The 20,738-nt window shown below is 41.5% G+C and overlaps 1 protein-coding gene and 1 long non-coding RNA gene across 15 annotated transcripts in view; both read left to right on the top strand.

Annotated features, from left to right (window-relative positions):
• SVIL (supervillin) overlaps positions 1 to 20,738 on the top strand; it is a 143,718-nt gene that overhangs the window by 79,741 nt on the left and 43,239 nt on the right. For 7 of the 14 annotated variants that reach the window (XM_081931381.1, XM_081931392.1, XM_081931386.1 and 4 more), the window contains 12 exons: positions 1,225 to 1,316; positions 4,631 to 4,688; positions 4,785 to 4,936; positions 6,342 to 6,999; positions 11,907 to 11,990; positions 13,754 to 14,611; positions 15,027 to 15,197; positions 15,757 to 15,791; positions 16,427 to 16,488; positions 17,143 to 17,282; positions 18,010 to 18,105; positions 20,350 to 20,602. In XM_081931381.1, the coding sequence (XP_081787507.1) occupies positions 4,681 to 4,688; positions 4,785 to 4,936; positions 6,342 to 6,999; positions 11,907 to 11,990; positions 13,754 to 14,611; positions 15,027 to 15,197; positions 15,757 to 15,791; positions 16,427 to 16,488; positions 17,143 to 17,282; positions 18,010 to 18,105; positions 20,350 to 20,602 (2,517 nt within the window). In that variant the 5' untranslated portion in view covers positions 1,225 to 1,316; positions 4,631 to 4,680. The remainder of the gene's footprint in view (positions 1 to 1,224; positions 1,317 to 4,630; positions 4,689 to 4,784; positions 4,937 to 6,341; positions 7,000 to 11,906; positions 11,991 to 13,753; positions 14,612 to 15,026; positions 15,198 to 15,756; positions 15,792 to 16,426; positions 16,489 to 17,142; positions 17,283 to 18,009; positions 18,106 to 20,349; positions 20,603 to 20,738) is intronic. The other 7 variants (XM_081931389.1, XM_081931384.1, XM_081931385.1 and 4 more) reach the window with 6 other exon arrangements.
• On the top strand, positions 7,008 to 11,292 carry LOC309353445. Its single transcript, XR_014161859.1, has 2 exons — positions 7,008 to 8,757; positions 9,024 to 11,292. It is a non-coding gene; the product is annotated as an uncharacterized lncRNA (long non-coding RNA).

Here is a 20,738-nt window from a genome sequence, read left to right on the forward strand (position 1 = left end):
CATGAAGGAGTTCAAGGTTATGACTTCTTTGGGTGTGCAGTATAATGAGCCATAATGACAAAATGCCGTTTTCCTTGGGGTTTGAGTTAATGGTATTGCTGATTGTTGGGAATGGTAATTAGGTTAATAGGACAGATATTCAAAGACTGTACATCACGGAAGCAGAGAGCAGTCCTTCTTATCCTTTTCATCTTAAAACATGCCCTCTTTGCCCAAAATTATTCTCAGCCTGTGTAACAGGAGCTCAGTCAGACAGCTTAGCAGTTTGTTGAACATTACCTAGTTTTAAAACAGTAAATAATTGGAAGATTAGAAAGCCTAGTTCTTTGGGCTGTGCTTTTATGAATATCTTTTAAATCTCAAAGAACCATGGAAACATATTCAGTTGCAGAAAAAGCTATATTGACAGAAAAAATATAAATAGATCTTTAAAGGTAATACACCTAAAAACAAATGAGAAAACAGAGATGTTTCAGAATTGGAGGAGTATCACTTTGGTAGGCTACAGCACATATTCTAAGCACCTGGTGTGCAGGAGCAGATATGAGCTCTTGCAGGCATCAATAGCTTTGAAGGCAAGTGTGTGTGTGTTGTGCAAAAATAGCATGAAAAGATTCCTGTAAATGGCATGAGCTTGCAGCGCACCCAGGAGTTGCAGATCAAAACCAAGAAAATATGGATAGATGCTGTATTTGTAATCTCTACGATTAGTGAATGACTAGAGAATTTCTGATTATGGAGGGCAATGGTCAGGGTAGGAGTCAAGACATAGACCAACCTTCCACAACCTGGTGCCCTCTAGATGTTTCTGAGCTACAACACTTACCATTGCTGAACACTGGGCATGCAACCTGGGGCCATTGGATACTAACAGCATCTGGAGTGCACATCAGGGGAAGGCTGGTCCAGACTGAGAATAATAATAGTAATAAACTGCAGCCAGAAGAACAAAAGAGAGTTTGTGAGATTAATATATTTTCCACAGCACAGGCATGAACTCCCACACTAATAAACCAAGGACCAGAAGAACCAATGAGGATATGGCATAATATGTTGTATTGATCATCAAGGATGATAAGCCGATGCCATGGGCTGTCCAAGTACTTTTTAGCTAAGGCACTGATGCTTCCAGTAAGGGGGGGACTGCCTGTATGCCGTAGTATAACTTGATTAATAACAGAGTATTCCACACCTTTGTTAAACATAATGTTGTCGATGCTACAGTTTTCAGAAAGAGTTTTCATTTGAGGATAAAGAAGAGCTTGCAAACAGCACTAAGGATATCGATGCCAACCTTTTAGCAGTGCTGCCAAAAGGTAGGTACAGAATTGTGTTTTCTTGTATAGTGGCTTTTTAGAACGTCGCTTTGAAAGATTGCCATAGACATGCTTCCTTTGTAAACAACCTTTTGCCCCATTTCTGAAAGAGCCATGCTGAAAGCAGAGGGTTTGTTCTGGGATAATAGTTCTACTCCTTGCAAAATTCTGACATGCCAACAATGAACCTTCAACTTTTATCTTGGTGTGCGAAATCTCCCAGCAATGGTCATTCACCTCCCTCTTCCCTCAAAAAGGAACGGGGAACATGAAGTTCAGTACCATCCCCAGGTCTTGTAGGGTCCTGAGGCAAGATGCCCTTAGCGGGCCTCCCTCCTTGTTGTGGGCATTATGGCCTCCATACCTAACTGCCTTTACCTAGAATAAACTCTTATCATTCACACACTTGCCTAATGGAAGACTCCAAAGAAAAAACTGTTCATTTTAGACTGGACAGAGGACTGCAAGCACAGAGCAGCTGCACTAGGAGAGCTCTTGCAGAGGAGTAACTCCGGGTAATACTAAATGAGCTGCATACTGCAGAAGGCAGCGACCATTCCCCAAGGCTCTCTGTTTAAGTCTTCTGTTTAAGTCTCTTTTCTGACCCCATTGTCCTTGCCCCAGGGCTCATCCATTCTATCACAAAACTTCCCCACTCTCTCCAAGTCCCTTCCAATCCTATGTTATTTCCAATATCATCCCCATGCGCAGTGTTCTTCAACCTTGGGTCCACATGTTGTTGGTCTACAACTCCCACCATCCCTGACCATTGGCTAAGATAGCTGGAAATGATGGGAGTTGTAGTCAAACAACTTCTGGGGACCCAAGCTGGAAGAACACTGCCCTAGCATCATGAAATAGTTCCAAAGTGGTGCACAGAGAAATCAGTACATTTGCTTACATGAAATTGATCTGGGAATTAGGTATTGTTTTTATTTTTAAAATGGCGATGCAAAATTCTCGAAGTCTTGATTTGGACACGCCTGTGTCTTCCCCTTGTGATAAAAACTGCAAAAGGCTTTCAATTTTGCTCTTAAAATAGACTGTGCATTACTGTCACATGGCTAGTATCTAACTGGATCCTTTATCCTGCCTGAGAGAGTTCTTGCCATAATGTGGGACATTTGTTAGTGTGATAGGGAAGACTGTTCCTTCCTGAAATTTAAAGCTGTTTGACACACAGAAAATATAATTGGAGAGACAAAGATATTTCTTCCTTTGCTTGTTTTTAAATTGCCATAGGAGTATATCTTAAGACACTCTTGGCAGATGCATATTTAACCTGCTAAAATGTAACTGGTGCCTTGTGTAAAAACACCCCCCCAACCATATATAGCTTTCAAAACTAAGATTTATAAACTAAGATTTATAATCTTTTGCAAAATAACCCAGTTTTAAGTGCCCTGTGCAACATTTAAAAATAGATTCTAAAGTCTGTGATTCCTCTTATGGGAGAAGGGTTGTCACTTACATGATCTGTATAAAATCCTTGGGACTAAGTGACTTAAAGCAAAGCTGGTTGCAAATGCATGTCGGATCACTCATCTTTAAAATGCTACTTTCTCTCTTGTAAGTGTTCTGCACCTCTCAGCTGTGCTGAGATAACTTGTGCAGCCCAGCTGTATCCTCCAATGGTCAAAAGTTTATGCTGATGTTCAGTCTGGCCCAGCACGTCTGTGTGAAATTGTATACTTCTCAATGGGATTGTGAAAAGAGTGAGCATGCAGGTGTCTTGCACTGATGATACATGCATTACAGGACGTATATGAAAAGCAAAATTTAACTGACCATTTCCCCCTGCCCCCAGGGATTTACTAGTATCTGGGGGAGGGATACTTTTAAACCTAGGTGAATGTGAATTTTACTTCTATACAGCATATAGGATGGGGTGGAAGCGAACCTGTGGCCCTCCAGATATTGTTGGACACTTCAGCACCCGCCCCTCCCAGATTTGTGTCCCTTTTGTAGGAAATGTGTACTTTTTGTGCATTCTGCAATTTCCCGGTCAAAGGTCAGGGATTGTAGGGAGTGGTAGACCATCAACATCTGCATGGCCCCAGGTTCCCCCACTTCTGATCTAGAGGAACTTCATGTTAGCAGGGCTACCTGTCAGGTCACTTTAAAGGGGGGTGGGGACAAAGTTGCCTCAGGAGAGCCTCCAGTCATGTGTTAACCTATGTAATTGATATAACTGTCTGGAATCTCAAGTGTGGAAAAAGTGTGATGCTGCACAGGCTAGGTCTGTGCTATTTTTATCTCGGGTCTAGCTTGAGAAGGTGTTGGGGAGATACTCCACAAGCCCATAGCTTTCACTTAGGCCTGCAAAACAGCAGCACAACCCAGGATGCTGCTGACACCTGAGGAAGACCATTGCATCAATTACAGAGTTGAGATTGCAGGGTTTTAACCTCTCAGCTGGCTATTAACCTGGGATACGGACCATCCAGCACTGCACTGTGGGAAAGGAGAGAATCCTATTTGGTTTCCTTCACCTTCCCTCCCCTGCAAGGCTTGAACGGGACTACGGTACAAATCTCCTGTTCCAAGCTGCCTGGGGGCCTGAACAGGAACATTTATTATGGAGTGTGGAGGCATTTTGCTGCAGGTCTCACTTGCAAATAAACTCTTCAGGGTTTTGCTTCAGCGAAGTGGTGACTTGCAGTTCATATGTTAACCACGGTGACGGTCCATTGATGGCAATAAAAAGAAGTTTATGCTCTTAGGCCTGCACCTAAATAAGAGTTGGCTATGCGTAGGTGTTATTTATGTGGTTTAGGTCCTCGGCTCTTAAACACGTACCTAAAAATTGTGGCCTGAAGGGAAATGACTGCATAACTCTCCAAAGGCCCCCTTAAAAACCTGTGCCGTAGTCAGCTTTAGAGTTGCCAAACATACAGTGCATTAGTGGTTCAAGCAGTAAAATTGTTCTGTCAATTAACCAGGGCTGGGGAGTGAAAAGTGAGTGAAAGCCATGCAGTTGGCTCCACTCATGACCCACAAGATTCCCCCTCCCCAAGCTCTGGTCTCAGTGTTCCTCCTGACTTGCCAGCTTCTGATTTTGCTCTGATCCTGTGGACTGCCTTCCGCAGCATTTTTCTCATCAGGATTTTGGATAGAGCCTGAATGAACATAGCTGTGCAAACCATGGTGTCAAAAGCAGCTGCCACTTTGTATGTAAACTTCTGTTTCCTCTTGGGGTGTTGTTTGTTTTTATTTACACTGTAACCTAGAATACAGCTGCAAACCACTCCATTAACAAAGTGCATAGTTTCAGATTTCTAATAAGTATTTTATGGGGTTTTGTTTTGCTTCAGTTTCCGAATTAAGAAAACTCTTTGAACCGAACAGGCAGGATACCTTGGAAATGAAAAGGTAAATTCTAGATCTTCCTCTATATTTCTCCTTAGGATAGATTTCCAGTTCTTTGGGGGTATTTCTGGCATAACCTCTTGCTTTCATCTTCCCCAGGAAAGAAAGGATAGCTAGGCGTTTAGAGGGAATTGAAAATGACACTCAGCCCGTCCTTTTGCAAAACTGTCCAGGATTGGTTACCCATCGTTTGCTAGAAGAAGATACACCAAGATATATGCGTGCAACAGATCCATATAGTCCTCACTTCAGTAAGAAACATATTTGTAATATTTGCTATTCTTAACCAAATATTGTAGCAGATTTGGGCTAGGTTCTATAGAATCCTTTATCCTGTATTTCCTTTATGTTTTAAAGGGCAACTGGTATAAAATACCTAAAACATTTTTAGAGTCTTTATTCTATGGGAGTGTCTGCTAGCACATAGTAAAGCAGGTGGCTTTAAGAGGGGCTTAGTCAAATACTAAGAGGGGCTTAGTCAAATACTTGCCCGATCAACTATTATGTTCTTCTGTATTAGGTTTTTTGTTTTTAATTGCAGCTCATGCTTAGAAATAGCTAACCATAAGGATCCGTAGAATCGATGAATAGTGAGGATGCTCAGCTCCACGATGTATCTAGGATATTATCAGCCCAGGGCAGTCTATTTAAAAAGTAATATGGTTGAAATAAAAGACACAGCTTATAAGCAATTCTACTGTATTTTGATAGGATGTAGAATAATGGGAGAAGTCCCCACAGCTTGGTTTGGAAATTGAAGGGTAACTTCAAATATTTGTGGTAAACGCTCAAGAAGCAGGCAGCAGTTGCAAGTTTTAAAGTTTACTTCTAATTTTCATTGCTCTCTATTAAGGTTGTTTAACTGAATTGGACTTAAACTTCCTCTGTTTTTAGCCCCAAGTCCTGGACACCAACTGCTGTTTACAAAGAGATAAGCAAATCATAGAAAGTTGGAAGGGACTCTGAGGACCATCTAGTCCAGGCACCCCCAAACTTGGCCCTCCAGCTGTTTTAGGACTACAACTCCCATCATCCCTAGCTAACAGGACCAGTGGTCAGGGATGATGGGAGCTGTAGTCCCAGAACAGCTGAAGGGCCAAGTTTGGGGATGCCTGATCTAGTCTAACTCCTTGCAGTGCAGGAATATATGTCTGTCCCAAGCAACCTTGGTGTTATCAGAATGGTGTCACCATTCTCTAACCAACTGAGCTATCCAGGGGATGCCCCTAAGGGGAATTTTTAAGGCTCAAGGGACTGATGGGCCAGCCCAGGGATGCTTCTGAACCTTGGGACAGGGGCACAAATATGCACAGTCCCACCCAGGACATTTTTTAACCAAACTGTGGGGAGCTCCCTAACCCAAAACGTCATGAACAGAGGCAAAGGCTATTTACAGGCTCTGCAAGACATCACCCTAGCCTATTTTTTCATTTTCTCTTTAGCAAACACTGAGACGGAATAGAAAGCCCAAAGACTTGCCCGTAGATTCCTTAATGTCTGCTTCAAAATTGTAACTTGTGTTGAATACTAAGACATTTGGAAGGAAGTCATAGGGAAGTGGATGAGTGTCAGGATAATACAACTTTGTAGGACTTCTTTAAAAAGAGAGAAATTGGGAAACCTTCTGCCTGTTAAAATTATTCTGTGTTGTTATAGGAAGATCAAATGAAGAAGAAACTTCAGATTCCTCAGTAGAGAATCAGCCTAGATCAAGATACCAAGCAGAATCCAGTGGAGGAAAAACAAAGCCACCTTCTTACAGCCCTTCAGTCATGGATTCCCAGGGACCCGAGTCCAAAGCAGAAAGGATAGCTAGGTACAAGGCGGAGAGACGGCGCCAGCTGGCTGAGAAATACGGACTTTCGATAGATTCGGATGTGGACTCAGAATATTTATCCAAATACACCAGGGCAAGGAAAGATCAAGAAGTGGCTGAGAAGAGAGTACCAAAGAGTGAGAAAAATGAGGATGAAAGTAAAGATTATAGTTCCCTGTACTCAGTGAGAACAGAGACTAAGGAGATGAGGAATGCTTCTTTGGAGTCAAAGGAAAATTATGTGCTTGAGAGGGCAAGTTCTCCAGAAAGGGAAAAACTGCATTTGAATGAGGACAATGAGAGAGAAGCCCCAGAACCTAGTTGCAACAGACATGATCTACCCTCTGCATCAGAGAATTCCACATCCTTCTCATATATCGGCCATGACTCCTCCCTAAGTGAAGTGCCAAGTTCGCCAAAGCAAACTCGCAGGGTTTCCCTTTCTTCACCAAAGCAGCTAGCTTCACCAAGTCATTCCCTCAGCGACAGCAGATTAGGGTAAGTGCGCTGTTCCTGTCGCTGTTTTGTAGAGTGTCAGCAACTGTTGGTATATATAGTACCTGCTCTAAGGTCTTTGCATTGTCTTAATATTAGGTGACAATGGCAATAAGGGGAAAACTGGGTAGGAAGCAAGCGGTGTGAGTTAGTACAATGACACATACAGTGCACTTCTAGTGTTGCAGGAATAAGAGCAGGATTGGATATAGGATTTTGGGAAGGGAAAATTAAGCAAGACAGATCTATGCACAGCATAGATTGTATGTTTGGAACAGCCTTTGAAAGAATGGTTGAAATCCAACGAGAAAACAGATGTTGTTGTACTGGTGTACAAACAGAGTTGCTAAAACTTTGAGGTCAGTGCAGAAATAGGGGACAGATTGAGGGAAATAATTCCGAAATCATTCTAGTCTTTAAAAAGGCAAATACCTTTACAAACAAACTTACCCATTTTGAGAGGAGGGAGAACAAATATTCTGCAGACCCTCCAGTTACCACGGATAAAACCCAATGTAAATTTCAGACAATCTACATATCAATTCGAAGTGAGTGAATGTGAAGGTTTCAGGTTGCATTTTTCTGTCAGCAAACAACATACCATCAAAAGCACATGATGCCCAAATAAGTACATGGACATCTCAAAAAAAAAAAAAATGACAGCCAAGTCCCCCTTTCTCCCTTCTCACTCACAGTAATATCAAGGGCAGCTAAACTGTGTTCTGGTGTTGCAGGTGTGTGTGTATCTCTGCCCCACGTAACTGGCTGCTTGTGGGGGTGTTTGGGATGTCTGAATGCAGGCACAACAACTCCTAGGAGCCAAAGAAGTCCGCCCCCCAATGTCTTTTTTTAGGGGCCCGAGCCCTCTCAATATTCAAGGAGCATTCAGAGAGATTATGGGACAGAGAACACAATAAAAACCCCACAGCTATCTGTCATGGCAAATATGTTGACTGATGGTGATGAGAGAGAGAGAGAGAGAGAGAGAGAGAGAGAGAGAGAGAGAGAGAGAGAATATGAATGAATGAGAAGAAGATTGCTGAGCACTTTAAACGCAAAGACAGACTTTAATGGAAAAAGGGGAGGAGAAGGCCTGTGACTGGCAGCAGGTGAGCACAGTTACCAAACCCTCTCTGCTGAGCCACACTGGATGATAAAGGCTGCTGCTACAGCAGAGACAGGTTGCTTGAAGGCAGCTGCTGATTGCTTTACATGTGTATTAACAAACTTGGCTGATCAGGACCAACTACCACAAATGGTGCCCTTGTTACTCTGTAAACCAATGAGAAAAAGATCAATCCAAACTGAATATTGAGAAGGGAACAACCAAAGTAGCTCGCAGTGTCACACATTCAAATACATAGACTTATTGGAAGGACGCTGTAACAAATTCTACATTGTAGAGATTATAATAAGGTCTGTCTCTCAACCCAACCTCCAATATATGTTCCTGCCCTAGATTCAAATGAAACCTGTCTCAGCCCACTAAATGAAAGCCCCCTTGGGAAGCTTTTTAAATACAAGGGAAGATTATGGCTGCATGAATAAAAATTAGTTTCAGTGTTGAGTTCTGCAATCTTCCCGATTCTATAGATTTTTAAAAATGTTGTTTTATAATACCACCTTTGCCATCAGCGGAAGAAATGCTATGTGTTTGCCCAGTTGAAGTGGATCATGTATTTCAGAATTCATCATGTTCAATAGGGACCTAAAACTGGCGGCAGACAAATGCAATCTTTTAAGTTCCCAACTTGTTCTGCAGTTGCCCAATACAGTGGTACCTCTCAAGACGAAATTAATTCGTTCCACGAGTCTTTTCGTCTTGCGAGTCTTTTCGTCTTGCGAAGCACAGTCAAGTCGCAACTGCACCTCTTCAAGCGGTTTTAAGAAAAAGGAAACAAACTCGCAATACGTTTTCGTCTTGCGAAGCAAGCCCATAGGGAAATTCGTCTTGCGAAGCAACTCAAAAAACGAAAAACTCTTTCGTCTTGCGAGTTTTTCGTCTTCCGAGGCATTCATCTTGCGAGGTACAACTGTATTCATTTCCTGTTTGAATTTATTTTTACCGCGCATTCGGAGATGAGGTAAAAGTGATGGCTCTTAATTGGTCATTGTTTTGCCTATTCTGCTTGCAATGCAATTTATCTAAATTTCTGTACCAATGAAGTACCAAGAGAAAGTAATTATATCTGTGGTGGTTTTTCAGGGTGTTAGGGCCCCTTCGTGTGTATCTGGGGTGACAGGGCTAACTAGCCACCTCCTCCAATGTTGCTTCCATGGAGTCACTTTCATTTTATGCAATTATGCAGTAATGTAGCTACTCAAGTATTGTTCGAAGCCTTTGGAGGCAACTCAGCTTGCAGTAAAGCTGATGGGATTTGCATGGGGAGAAAGTAGATAGAGGAACCTCCAAGCTTCCCAGATTGTCTTTATGACCTAAACTGTTCAGACGCTAGACTGGCATTCTCAGGGTTGCTGACCTAAAATCCTACTTCCCCCTCCTCTCAGTCTCACCTTGAGAGAGGAGGCATCTTTCCTTTGTTTCTCTCCTGCAAAGTTCAAAGAGCAATCATAGCTCTTTGCATCTCCATCTTAGACAGAACTAAGATCTTTCCTATCCAACATGTATTTCCTTTGATAAACTTGTCTTTCTTATTTTTCCACACTAAAAGTATCAGTATCCAGGGTAAAGGGCGTTCTTCCAAGGGATTTCAGCCAACAGTTCAAGCTTCTGTATATGGGTAGAGATTTTTATTAAGGATATGCCAAAATTCTTCTTGCAGGTTTCTTTTGTAATGAACGATTGCTCTTGTACCTTGCTTGTGACCTTCCCATGGGTGTCACCTGGCCAACGTGAGAAATGGGGTGCTGGATTATACAGGGCTTTGGTCCAATTCTGGAGAGCTGCTCTTATGTTAAAACAGAGGAAAGCGATTGCTTATTCAAGAAGCATGGCTACATCAGCATGAACCAAACGTGATTGGTTCTATAGCATTGTGAGCATCATTTTTACTATGTGATCGCTGATTGACTGCGATCACTGAGCATAAAAGGCCTTTAATTGGGCACAGCGGCAGACAGGGAAACAATGGCAGCAAATGCCTTCCCAAAGAAAGGCAGATGTTTGGACCTTTAATTGGACTTTGAGGAAAACAATGTTTCCCCTTTCCCTGCTGTTGACCTGAAAATCAAAACAGGTGAACATACTGTTGGGAACAATGCAGGGGAAAACCATGGAAGAGGTAGACATCCTATCACTCCAGGTACAGATAAGAGTAATGAAATGTAGTTAGAGATGGAACTTACTTAGTCTTATTGAAATACCACTTCATTTTTGCCTTTTGGGCCCAGAGAATATGTGTGTTAAACTCACTCCCAGTATTTCCTAATCTTTAGTTCTTTGCATTGCGCCTGCTTCTTTTGCACACATTCTTCTAAAAAGTGTACATGTGTGTGCATGCATATGCATGTTCACATGTGTGCATATGCATACATAGAAACTGTACTCACTTTTTCAAGTTAAAGTATGCTTTTATATTCTGGAGCTTTAGCATAGATCAAAATAGCAGAGTACATTAAGCAGATCTGGACCAGGTCTCTCTCATTGGGATTAATGCTGCCAGCTTCCTCATTCTTTCCATTTTGGGCTACATGTCAGGTCACTCTGACTCTAGCTAAAGCTCCTCTGTGATAAAGATTAAGCTAGTTCACTCTGGCATCAAACTCTCTAGCTTCCATACCTATCTAGATCCTGGCAGCTTCTTGGGCTAGGAATGCTGATGTTTGGGAAAGGTGCCAGTGTCATTGCTTCCCCCCTTTCCCCCCTAGTTTTTTGGTGCAGTTTGTGGCTGACTTTGAATATTGACTCAACCTGCCTTTCACCAGTATCAGAAATGAGTATTTATTCCAAGAGCCTGGTCTGAAGTAGCAAATTTTCAAGGTGATGCTAGGGTTTTAATGTGTGCATTTTAATAAAATCTTGCAGTTTTCAATCATTACCATTAAATACTGATTTATTGTACATTTCTCATTGCTTTCATTGAAGGACTAAGGCATTGTTCATGCAATCAAATCCTGGCTTTATAAACCAGGATTTGCCCAAACTGCTTGAACCTGCAGTCACTTTGCTTTTTCCTTTCACATGAGCAAACAGACCAGGAAGCCAGTTCAGCATAGCTTCCTGTTACATCTAAAACAGGAACTGTGGTAAGTGGCTTCTGAATCTGGCTTACCAGGTCCAGGTTCTTCAAAGCCTATGAACAAGTTCATTTATTTTGAAAAAATACAAATAAAGAAACATTGAACTGAGAGAAGTTATAAGATGGGGTGAGGCATCAGAAAAGATGTTTCAATAAAATTCTTTTTTAAAATGTTTATTTGATTTCTTTTTTAAATTTCTTTATAACTTTCCCTTTTCTCTCAATATAACTTCTCACCCTACATTTAAAATGAAAATTCAGGATAAACTTCTCTTTAAACAAACAAAAAGCAGGTCTAAACTAATTTCATTAAGACAATGCATCATTTGTTAATTTGACCATGTTACATTTTAGTTTCTTGGGAATATTTTCTTGCATTAAATATCAAACCAGAAGAAGAAAGATTTGAATGTGTAGCTACAAAACAAAAAAACAAAAAACCACATCTAGGTGTAGTAGCAGTCTGTATTGAGAGCATATTTGTCTCAAGAGAGGTTTAGCTTTTTCTGTGCGTATTATGGATATGTTCCTAGTTGTATTCACACACAGCTATTCTAAAGCTACAAGCCTGCCTCTTACATTTATAAGCCAAATACCTTCAGTGAATACTGAAGAAACTGTTTAAGGAAGTGGGGGGGGGGGACAGGAGGGTTGTGTGTGCATGCATTGACGTATTGCTAGAAGAAAATTCTGAAGCTCTATTTTCTATAGTAGTGCAGGGAAAACAAAACCTGATTGGTTTCTTCAGAAAGATTCGGATGGGGATACACCTTCACTTATCAGCTGGCCCTCCAGGTATCCTACCATGCAGCTGTGTGGCTTAAATAATAATAATTTGGACTGTTAACTTCCTTTCTCCTTTTCCTTCCCCCACTATCATTTTAACAAATGTCGTTGGCACCCTTTAATGGCAGTGGATTAAAAAAAAAATCAATTTCTGTTTTTAATTTCTGCTCTAATGAAACTTTCCTTCTGCCCCTGCCCTCTCTCCCACCTCCCCACCCCCCGGACAATTTCTGCGTCTTCCTTTTTGTCACTTACAACTAATTGATGTTCTGGTAGGAAGCACTAGAAATGCCCTTAATGTTTGCTCCACAGGTGTAAACATGGTGGCACTGGCTAAACTCAGGTCTTGCCTTTTGGCCTTTCATTAACATGTTTCTCCTGCCTTGCAGTCTGAAGTGCAACAGAATACTAGCCTGTGAAATGTTGCAAGCACTGAATGCAGAAACGTTTGCCCCTTACTGAGTGGTTTCCCTGAATGTGAAGATACAAAAAGGTGTATAGTTAATACATTAGCTTGTCTTTGGAGCAGTGAGCAGCTTGCATGTTCACATAAAGTAGTTCTCATAAAGGGATGAGTTGTCCTTCCAAAAAGTGGGTCTCTAGTGAGCAGACAAGGAAGTATTCCTAAATCCGGTGGTTAAAAACAGGCTATAGCAAAATTCTGATTGTTTAGTGCTGTGCAACATACTTTAAACGAGAACTTGGTTTGCTAATAATGTGGTGTATGAACACTTGCTATTAGTAACAGTTCCTTTAAAAAGGAAATGTGTCAAATGTTATATAGAATAGGCTTAGCTATGATTGAGAGGCCCTATCCAACAAGGAGTTTGGTATCAGTTGTACACTCCACTTCCTTTTTCTCTAACATATATACCTTGTTTGCACACAACACTAAACCAAAACATAACTTACTGTGAATGAGCAAATGTGTGGTTCCTGGACAGGTGATCACGGCTTGTTTTACACTTGAATTTCTTTCTCAGATCCTCTGCTTAGGATATATTTTGTTCTAAGGTATCGGTAGCAGAGTATAAAATACAGTCTTCGCCCTTCATGGTGCACACACTTTCAAATTGCTGCATATTTCAGCAAAACATACATAAGCAGGAGCCTCCCTTTTTCTGTTTCACACTTCTTGTGCATTTTGCAAAGGTAGAGGCATGAGTCTTTCACAAATAAAACAAATATCTAAAAGTATTGGCTCTCAGGTTACGTGTCAAGATTCAGTTGCCTCTGCTCTCCATCTCTGTTTAGAACATTTTATCACTGGTTATAATTCAAATGGAGTATTTTTCTTTTTTCTACATGTTTTTCTTATAATGTGTTCTCAGCTGCTTTTTTTTTAACAAAAGAAACATGTTAAGGGAGCCACCCATTTGTTGTTATTTTTTGGAAAAAAATTTAGTGATATAAGTAGTTAGACGAAAACCCAAATTCTATTTATTCTCCATTTGGGCATACTTAATTACATTTCCTCATCAGCAGATTGAACACAGCTGACTAAATTGTTCAGCACAACGCACGAAAATAGAAGTGGACAGAAAAATGACTATGCTGAAATCCATGTCTTGATCCTCTCTGACATCAGATTGGGCAAAGGGCACTTGTTAGGAAGGTTCTCAGATTTCCCACACTAGTTTAGTCTAGTTTAATTTGATGCTTAAAACTTGATGTTGCTGGATTTCCCCAAACTAGGTGCATGTGTTTCCTCCCTCCTCTCTGGCTTAGTTACAACTGTCCCACATTTTTTAATCCATTTTTCTTTCTTAAAGAGTAAAAGTTAGAGAGAAACTGGTGAAAGACGAAAGTGCCCGTTCAAGCCCTGAACTTCCAGCAGACACTATGACTCAAAGAAAGTTTCGCCCAGTGCCTGTTAATTTCGTGCCTCTTCAGTCAGAAACGTCTGCTTTCCATAGGGTTGCCAATCAGCCTCTTGGCTTCGCCTGCCAACCAACACATGGCTATGTTCAGCCTGCTGGAATCGCTCATATAGCTAAACAGGTGGCAGCCGAAGAACCAGAAAGCAGCTCCGTTCATAACCTTCCTGGGCCGGCAAATGTAGCGTTCATAACCAGATTCCCAGAAGATGCGAAGATGGATGATGTAAGAAGTGACTTGCCTCAGAATCATGGATCGTCATCGAAGCTCACTTACTCCAGTTTGGAGGCAGAGAAGGAAAGGCAGCCAACTTTGACTTCAGAGAATCGTAGGTTGAGCAGAGGAGATGAATTTGAGAAACTGGCAATTGGCCAGCCAAGGAACGTGATACCTGAGAAAGAGCTGGAGCGATGTATGCAATGGATGCCTGGACCTCAGGCGAAGACTCAGGAGAACGTTGAGAGGAGCGAAAGAGTTGTGTACCTACAGAGTGCTAAAGGGAAAGTTCAGGCTCGGGAAGAGACTCCAGTGAAGCATAAGCTCCTTACTCGCTCATTTTCTGATTATAGTGGTTCGCCTAAATTAGAAGTTTTTAAAAGTAAGGAGCATGTTGCAAAGAATGCAATGGAGTTTCAGAGCACTGAAGCCAAGATCCCCAATGGTGAGATTGCCATGGTTGACACAAAAGTCTCTGTTGCCCAACTCCGTAATGCCTTTTTGGAAACTGCCAATGCCTGCAAGAAACCTGAACTGTAGGTGACGTTTCTGAATATATATGTGTATATATTTTTTTAACTTGGTGTGACACTTGCACGTCCTTGGCATAAAATGGCACCCCAAACTCAACATCAGTTGCGTTCTGCAGCACTTCAAACACACGAGTCAATTCCCATCTAGTGTGTCTTGGAGGTGGAGTTGTCCTGAATTCTCTTGTTCGTTTGTGCTTCTGCTTGCTTAGTGCAAGTTCTGATGTTGGGGCAGCTGGAATGGAATGACTTTGTACTTTTCTATGCATGGTTTTCCAGGAGCATGCAGAGTGATTGATAATGGACTGATTTGGTGGGATGCTTTATATTTGTCCTTCACCTCTCTTTCTCCCTTCCCTCTTTCCCCATCCTAATTCTTTGTTTCCTTTCTTTGCACTTTCTGATGTGGTTAAAAAAAAAGTGAATCTCAGTTTGAGATGCCAACATCAGGTACTGATTTGTCTGCCAGTGCTGAACACGAAAGAGGGTCACGGAGGCCAAGGCGCTATTTTTCTCCTGGGGAAAGTAGAAAGACTTCCGAGAGATTTAGGACTCAACCTATAACTTCAGCAGAGCGAAAGGAAACAGATAGGTAGGCATTTGTATGGCACAGCGCACTGGAGCAGCGTTATTTAGAATAACAGCCGGCAGTAATAATAGTAGTATTTGGAAAAAATGCAACTCAACACAAATATTAATTCAGATAAGGTGGCAATGTAGTTCAAGGTGGCTATTTTAAATTTTTGAAATAAAAAGTTCAATATTTACTCTAAAGGATGTTTATCACACAACTCTGAGCAGAAATACATTTACTTATATGTTTTAAGGTGAAAGGGGAACAATTCATAGGCTTCAAGCCCAAAGTCAGTGCTGTGTGTAACAATTGGCAGAATATTTGAAGTTCTGTCTGTTTTTATTTTTATTTTAGTTGACATCATTCTCCTTCATGCAACTTACACCTGGCTGGCATTGCTTGCCTTCTTGCTTTTTAAGGGTCATTGTAAATGAAACACTATTGTAACTTGAAAAACCTTTTTTCCCCATTTGCAACCTATTTGCTGTCCCTCTTGAACAAGATTAGGCTTAGGGATTTTTTTTACAATTTTTATTTCCAACTCATAATTATATTTTCTTTTGTAAAATCCCCATAGGTCTGTATTCAGTCCAGAAATGCCAGCTCCTGAAGGTAAGATTTTTTTTCTCGCCATGCTCTTTTATGGGTAAATTTTTATGTTTTACCTATCAGCCTTTAGTGGCAGGCTAGTTACACCTTGACCAAATTTGACTCCCCCTCAGCCTCAGAGGTGAAATGAGTCCCAGCCCAGAGGGGCTTACAATCTAGATAACAGCACAAAAAGAGGCAATGAGAAGGGAGAATAAATGAAGGCAGTGTTACAAGGGAGTGGAGAAAATAAGCAGGTTTGCTGGGTCTTCAGATCTTCTGGCTAGGAAGCAAGTAGTTACATGATCTTCAGCATAAATGACAAACAAATACCAGAATATAACCTCTTTTGACTGAAAATTATGGATATGAAAACCCTCTTCACCCTGGTGTGTTACCTTACAACTGCCAGGAAAGAGCAATTCTCTGACTCTCTTAAAATTGCACTATATAACATTCTGCAGCTCAGATGCTCATTAAAAAGCGATGTTACTGTCTTGCCCAGAACCAAACAGACCTTCACTTTCTTGATGTACCTTTTTGCCAGTTGTGTTCCTGGGTTATTTACATGTGTGTATGTTTCTTTTTAAAAAAATTGAGAATCTCTTGGATTTATCTAAAGATATGTCATGTCATGTAATCTTCTTTATTATCTGTAGATGAGGAGAAAGTGGACGAGCGAGCCAAGCTGAGTGTTGCGGCAAAGAGGTTGCTATTCAGGGTAAGTGTCCTCCTTGTCTTCCCTCACCATTTCAGTCTGCAGAAGGGACACACCTCAGTGTCAGAGCTTTGCGTGCAGAGTGTCCCAGGTTCAATCTTCGGGCAGGGCTGGCAGAGACCCCTGAAAAGCCACTGCTAGTCAATGTGGACAATATGGAGCTAGATGCCCCCACTGGCTTGAGGGCAGTGTAAAGCAGCTTCATGTGTTGCACTATAAGGAGTTGGGCCACAAGTGTGTAGGAGGCAAATGAGCGAGTGGGCAGGGATGGGGAAGCTGTGGCCATCCAGGCATTGCTCAACTCCCATCAATCCCCAGCCAGTGTGGCCATTGGGAGTTGGCGCATAGGTGCCACAGAAGGTGGTAGAACATCTGCTTTGTGTTCAGAAGGTCCCAAATGCAATCCATTGCATCTCCAGGGAGGACTGGGAGAGACCCCTGTCTGAAACCTTAGAGAGTTGCTGCCATTCAGCACTGATTATCCTGAGCTAGATGGACCCAATGGCAGATGGGCCAAATGGCAGACTCAGTATACGGCAGCTTCCTTTGTTCCACGGTACAACCCTCTTCTGAACTGAGCGACAACCCTATCACCCACTTGATTTGGGAGTCTTCCTTTCTGTTAACCTGTTAGTTCTGGTGTGCATCTGGTTCTAGGAAATGGAAAAGTCGTTTGACGGGAAGAGTTTTCCAAAGCCACATTCAAGGAATTCTGCGGTGGAAAGAAGGCTAAGGCGAATGCAGGATAGGTCACGCACGCAGCCCATTACCACTGAAGAAGTGGTCATTGCAGCTACGTAAGTCTTGGAAATGTGTTAGGTCTGCTATTCCACTGGGTTGTGTGTTTTTTAACGGAGCTCTAAATTCCCATTCATTAAGTGCCTATGGCTTGGTAATAAGGAAAAGGGCTTGTTGCTAAGGAATAGCTTCCTTGAGAAATGTATGCCAGAGGGAATGTCTTTCTAGCTGCTTTTGGAGGCAAGGGATAATGGAGCAACGCAAAATGCATGAGCAATATAAGCTTATGAAGCAATAGATGAAAGATGGTAAGGGAGGAGTTAATTGCAGTTCTGGCTTGTAAGCCAAGTGAAACAGATTTCTTGCCTTGAGCCCTGCACAATTAAGCTGCTGAATCTTACTAGAAATCTAGAAGACTTCTAGACCTGTGCATCATCACATGAATTAATAATATCCTGTGCTTTTGTACATCTTGTAACTTTCTTTCAGAGCACCAGTGTTGCTGCCCTGCAGCCAATATTTTTTATTTTATTTAAAAAAAAGTAAAATGCATATGAAAATGATTCAGTTTTATAGAAAATCAGGATGTCCTTGACCATCTTCTTTCAAATATTTTATGGGATCAACAATGCAGTTTTATTTTTAAAAATGTCCAATTATTTTAAATGAGGGGGAAAATTACTATTGGTTTGTTTACGTGGTTCAAAGTGTATGTTTTTTCTTAATGCTCTTCTCTTCTCTCTCTCTTCTTGTGCATTTTCCTTCCCTTGGCTATTTTTTTTAAAGTGAACCTATCCCTGCCTTACGTACTGTGAATACCCATTCTATAGTGGCAAGAATACCTAATCCCACTGTAGTTAAGAGCACTGTACATCCTGCCAGGTACTGGGGGAGACGACTTGCATGTTACAGGGAGCACAAGGGTTATTGCTAGCAAATGCATCCATAAAACCCAAGTGTCTTAAGTGTTCCAAGCAATTTGGTGGAACTTTTAAGAACGTCGTTTGTTCTTGTCCTCTTTCTGTGTTTGACTGATAGAACAATAGACTTCTTTGCCTGTTGAGTGTTTGATTCAGAAGCTTTCCAATTAAGCGCACTGCCTCTTTTTAGAAGGTGCATTTCTCCAATGCAGAAGAACGTTGCATGTTAAAAAGCTGAGCAAAGACATTTGTTGTGTCTCAAATAAAAGTGAAAAACCCAGGTGTTTTCTGATACCGCAACTTGCACCCTCCTCTGTTTCTCTCCACTTCTAACAATTTGCTGAATTAATGGAAGGATGAGAAATTGCACCACCTATAGGTGTAAGCACAAATTTCTTTGCTTGTTTCTGTTGCATGTTGTGATTTTAAAGTTAAGAGATGCAAAGAAAGCATTGGAAAATAACACTGTAGAAAAATCATAGGAGACTTGTGATTTCTCAAAGGGTAGCTGTTTTATTGTGGCCCCAAAGTCAGACATGGATCTTGTATGCTAACACAGGACACTCACTTATACTACTTCGTTTTTGTTAGCGTTTTGTTACAACAGGCCAACATGGCTTATCCTTCTGGATCTTTAAATCTTGAACACTTAAATACCCCAGACCTTTCAGGCTATATAGCCTTTTTCTATTGGACATCCACATGTCTTTCTGGCTTTCAGAATGTAGATGAGCTGTCTTCCTCCTTTCTGTTCCTCTAGTCTGGTCCACAATCTCTCAGTATATTTCCTAGCCTCTTTCCTCTCTTGGGAACTAACAAGGGTCTATTGTCATTATAGCCAAAGAGGAAAGACGTAACAGATGTGTGAAGCCAAGCAAGAGAGAGCACAGGTTGATGATAGAGCAATATTGCCATGGTATCGTTCTGATCCTCCCTGTCACCTCTTGCAAGCACCTTACAATGTAACTTTTGTCTTCAAAACAGGGTTTGGCCAAAGTTACTGTGAATATGTCTTTAGGAATATCTCCCAGATCTTGGTTTTGGCCATCTGGGCACATGGAACATAGGAGATGTAGTTCTATAGGAAGCTGTCATTGGTCCCATCTCTCTTATTAATTGTCTACAATGACTGTACTGAACCTGGAGCTTTCTCCATGCACAGCATGTGCTCTACCAATGAGTTATGACCCTTCCCCAGTGTGTGAGCAGCTCCACATCAATTCTTCCCTGTGTGTCCCCTATGTACATACCTTTAGCCCAGAACTAACACAGTGAATATAGACTTGTAGAAGAGGAGAGAGTGAGAGGACAATGTAAGGGTGCCATTGCTGTGTGCTTTCTCTATGAACAAGCTAATGCATGCAGGGCTTGGTTGACCCTTTACGGAACTGTTGGCTTCACCACTTCTGCTACTTGCTGTGTGGATTGGTGTTGCTGTATTGAGGTGATTCCCCCCCCTCCTGTTTCCCTTTTATGATTAGCAAAAGTTAGACAATGCAATACTAATGCAGGAGGTAAATTCACTCCACATTCAAGGACCTTCATCCCCATGGACTAGGGAAGGGAAGAGAAGGGAAGTCAAGATGTATTTATTTATTAATCTTTTTGTAAACCACTTTGAGGTTTAGGTTTTTGTTTTGTTTTAACAATCAAGCAGTTATATAAAATTTATGAAAAGAAAATAAGATAAGAAGGTGGGTACCCCTACAAAGAGGGATACCCACTGTAGATGTAGATGTTTGGACGTCCTTCTCCCACATGTGCAGTGTGACTCCTTTAAGACCCACTGTGCATATTAATATGGAATCTATACACAGATGTGTATGTGAGGACCAGAAGCAGTGAATAAGAGAGTTCAGAACACTTAAGACCCCAGCAGTGTGAACTGTGTGTCTATTTCACTGCATCTGTACAACTGCATCTTTTTGCCACTAGGACAACTCTTTTATGGCAGTTCGTCACTCTGCAAGCAGTGCCATTAGGGGAGCGTTTATAAACAAATCGCAAAATGCTATTTTATGTTAGCAGTTCTTCAGTCAGAATTGATGGAGCTGATTTCATAGCTTAGTCAAATTGCCAACACATTTTGTTTGTTAGCTTTCCTGATTACCCCACCCCACCCCATACTTTGCTCTCTACATCTAAAACTACAAGACTGCTAACTGCTTAGCAACTCTCAGTACTGATTCTCAGTTCCACTTTTAAGGCTGCAGGCATCTGCAAACCAAAAGACATCGGCTAAAGAAGAAATCAAAGAAGCCAGAGAAGCCCTTGAGCAAGATCAGTCTGGGGAACCAGACTCTTCCACCCTGAGCTTGGCAGAAAAGATGGCCTTATTTAACAAATTATCTCAACCCATATCAAAGGCAGTCTCTACAAGGAGCAGAGGGGATATCAGGCAAAGGAGGTCGAAAGCTCGTTATCAGACACAGCCTGTCACACTTGGAGAAGTTGAGCAGGTAGGTACAAACAGGATATTTTCTTCTAGCAGCTGATTTTTGGGCATATTTACTCAGCAGTTGTTATGTGTCATGAGTTCAAGGAGCCTTAGCCAACCCAAGTTAAGTCTCCATAGGATGTTGGTGCAAGTCGTCA

This window comes from Podarcis melisellensis (genome assembly GCF_964234715.1).
Source record: "Podarcis melisellensis genome assembly, chromosome: 12".
NCBI classification, from domain to species: Eukaryota; Metazoa; Chordata; class Lepidosauria; order Squamata; family Lacertidae; genus Podarcis; species Podarcis melisellensis.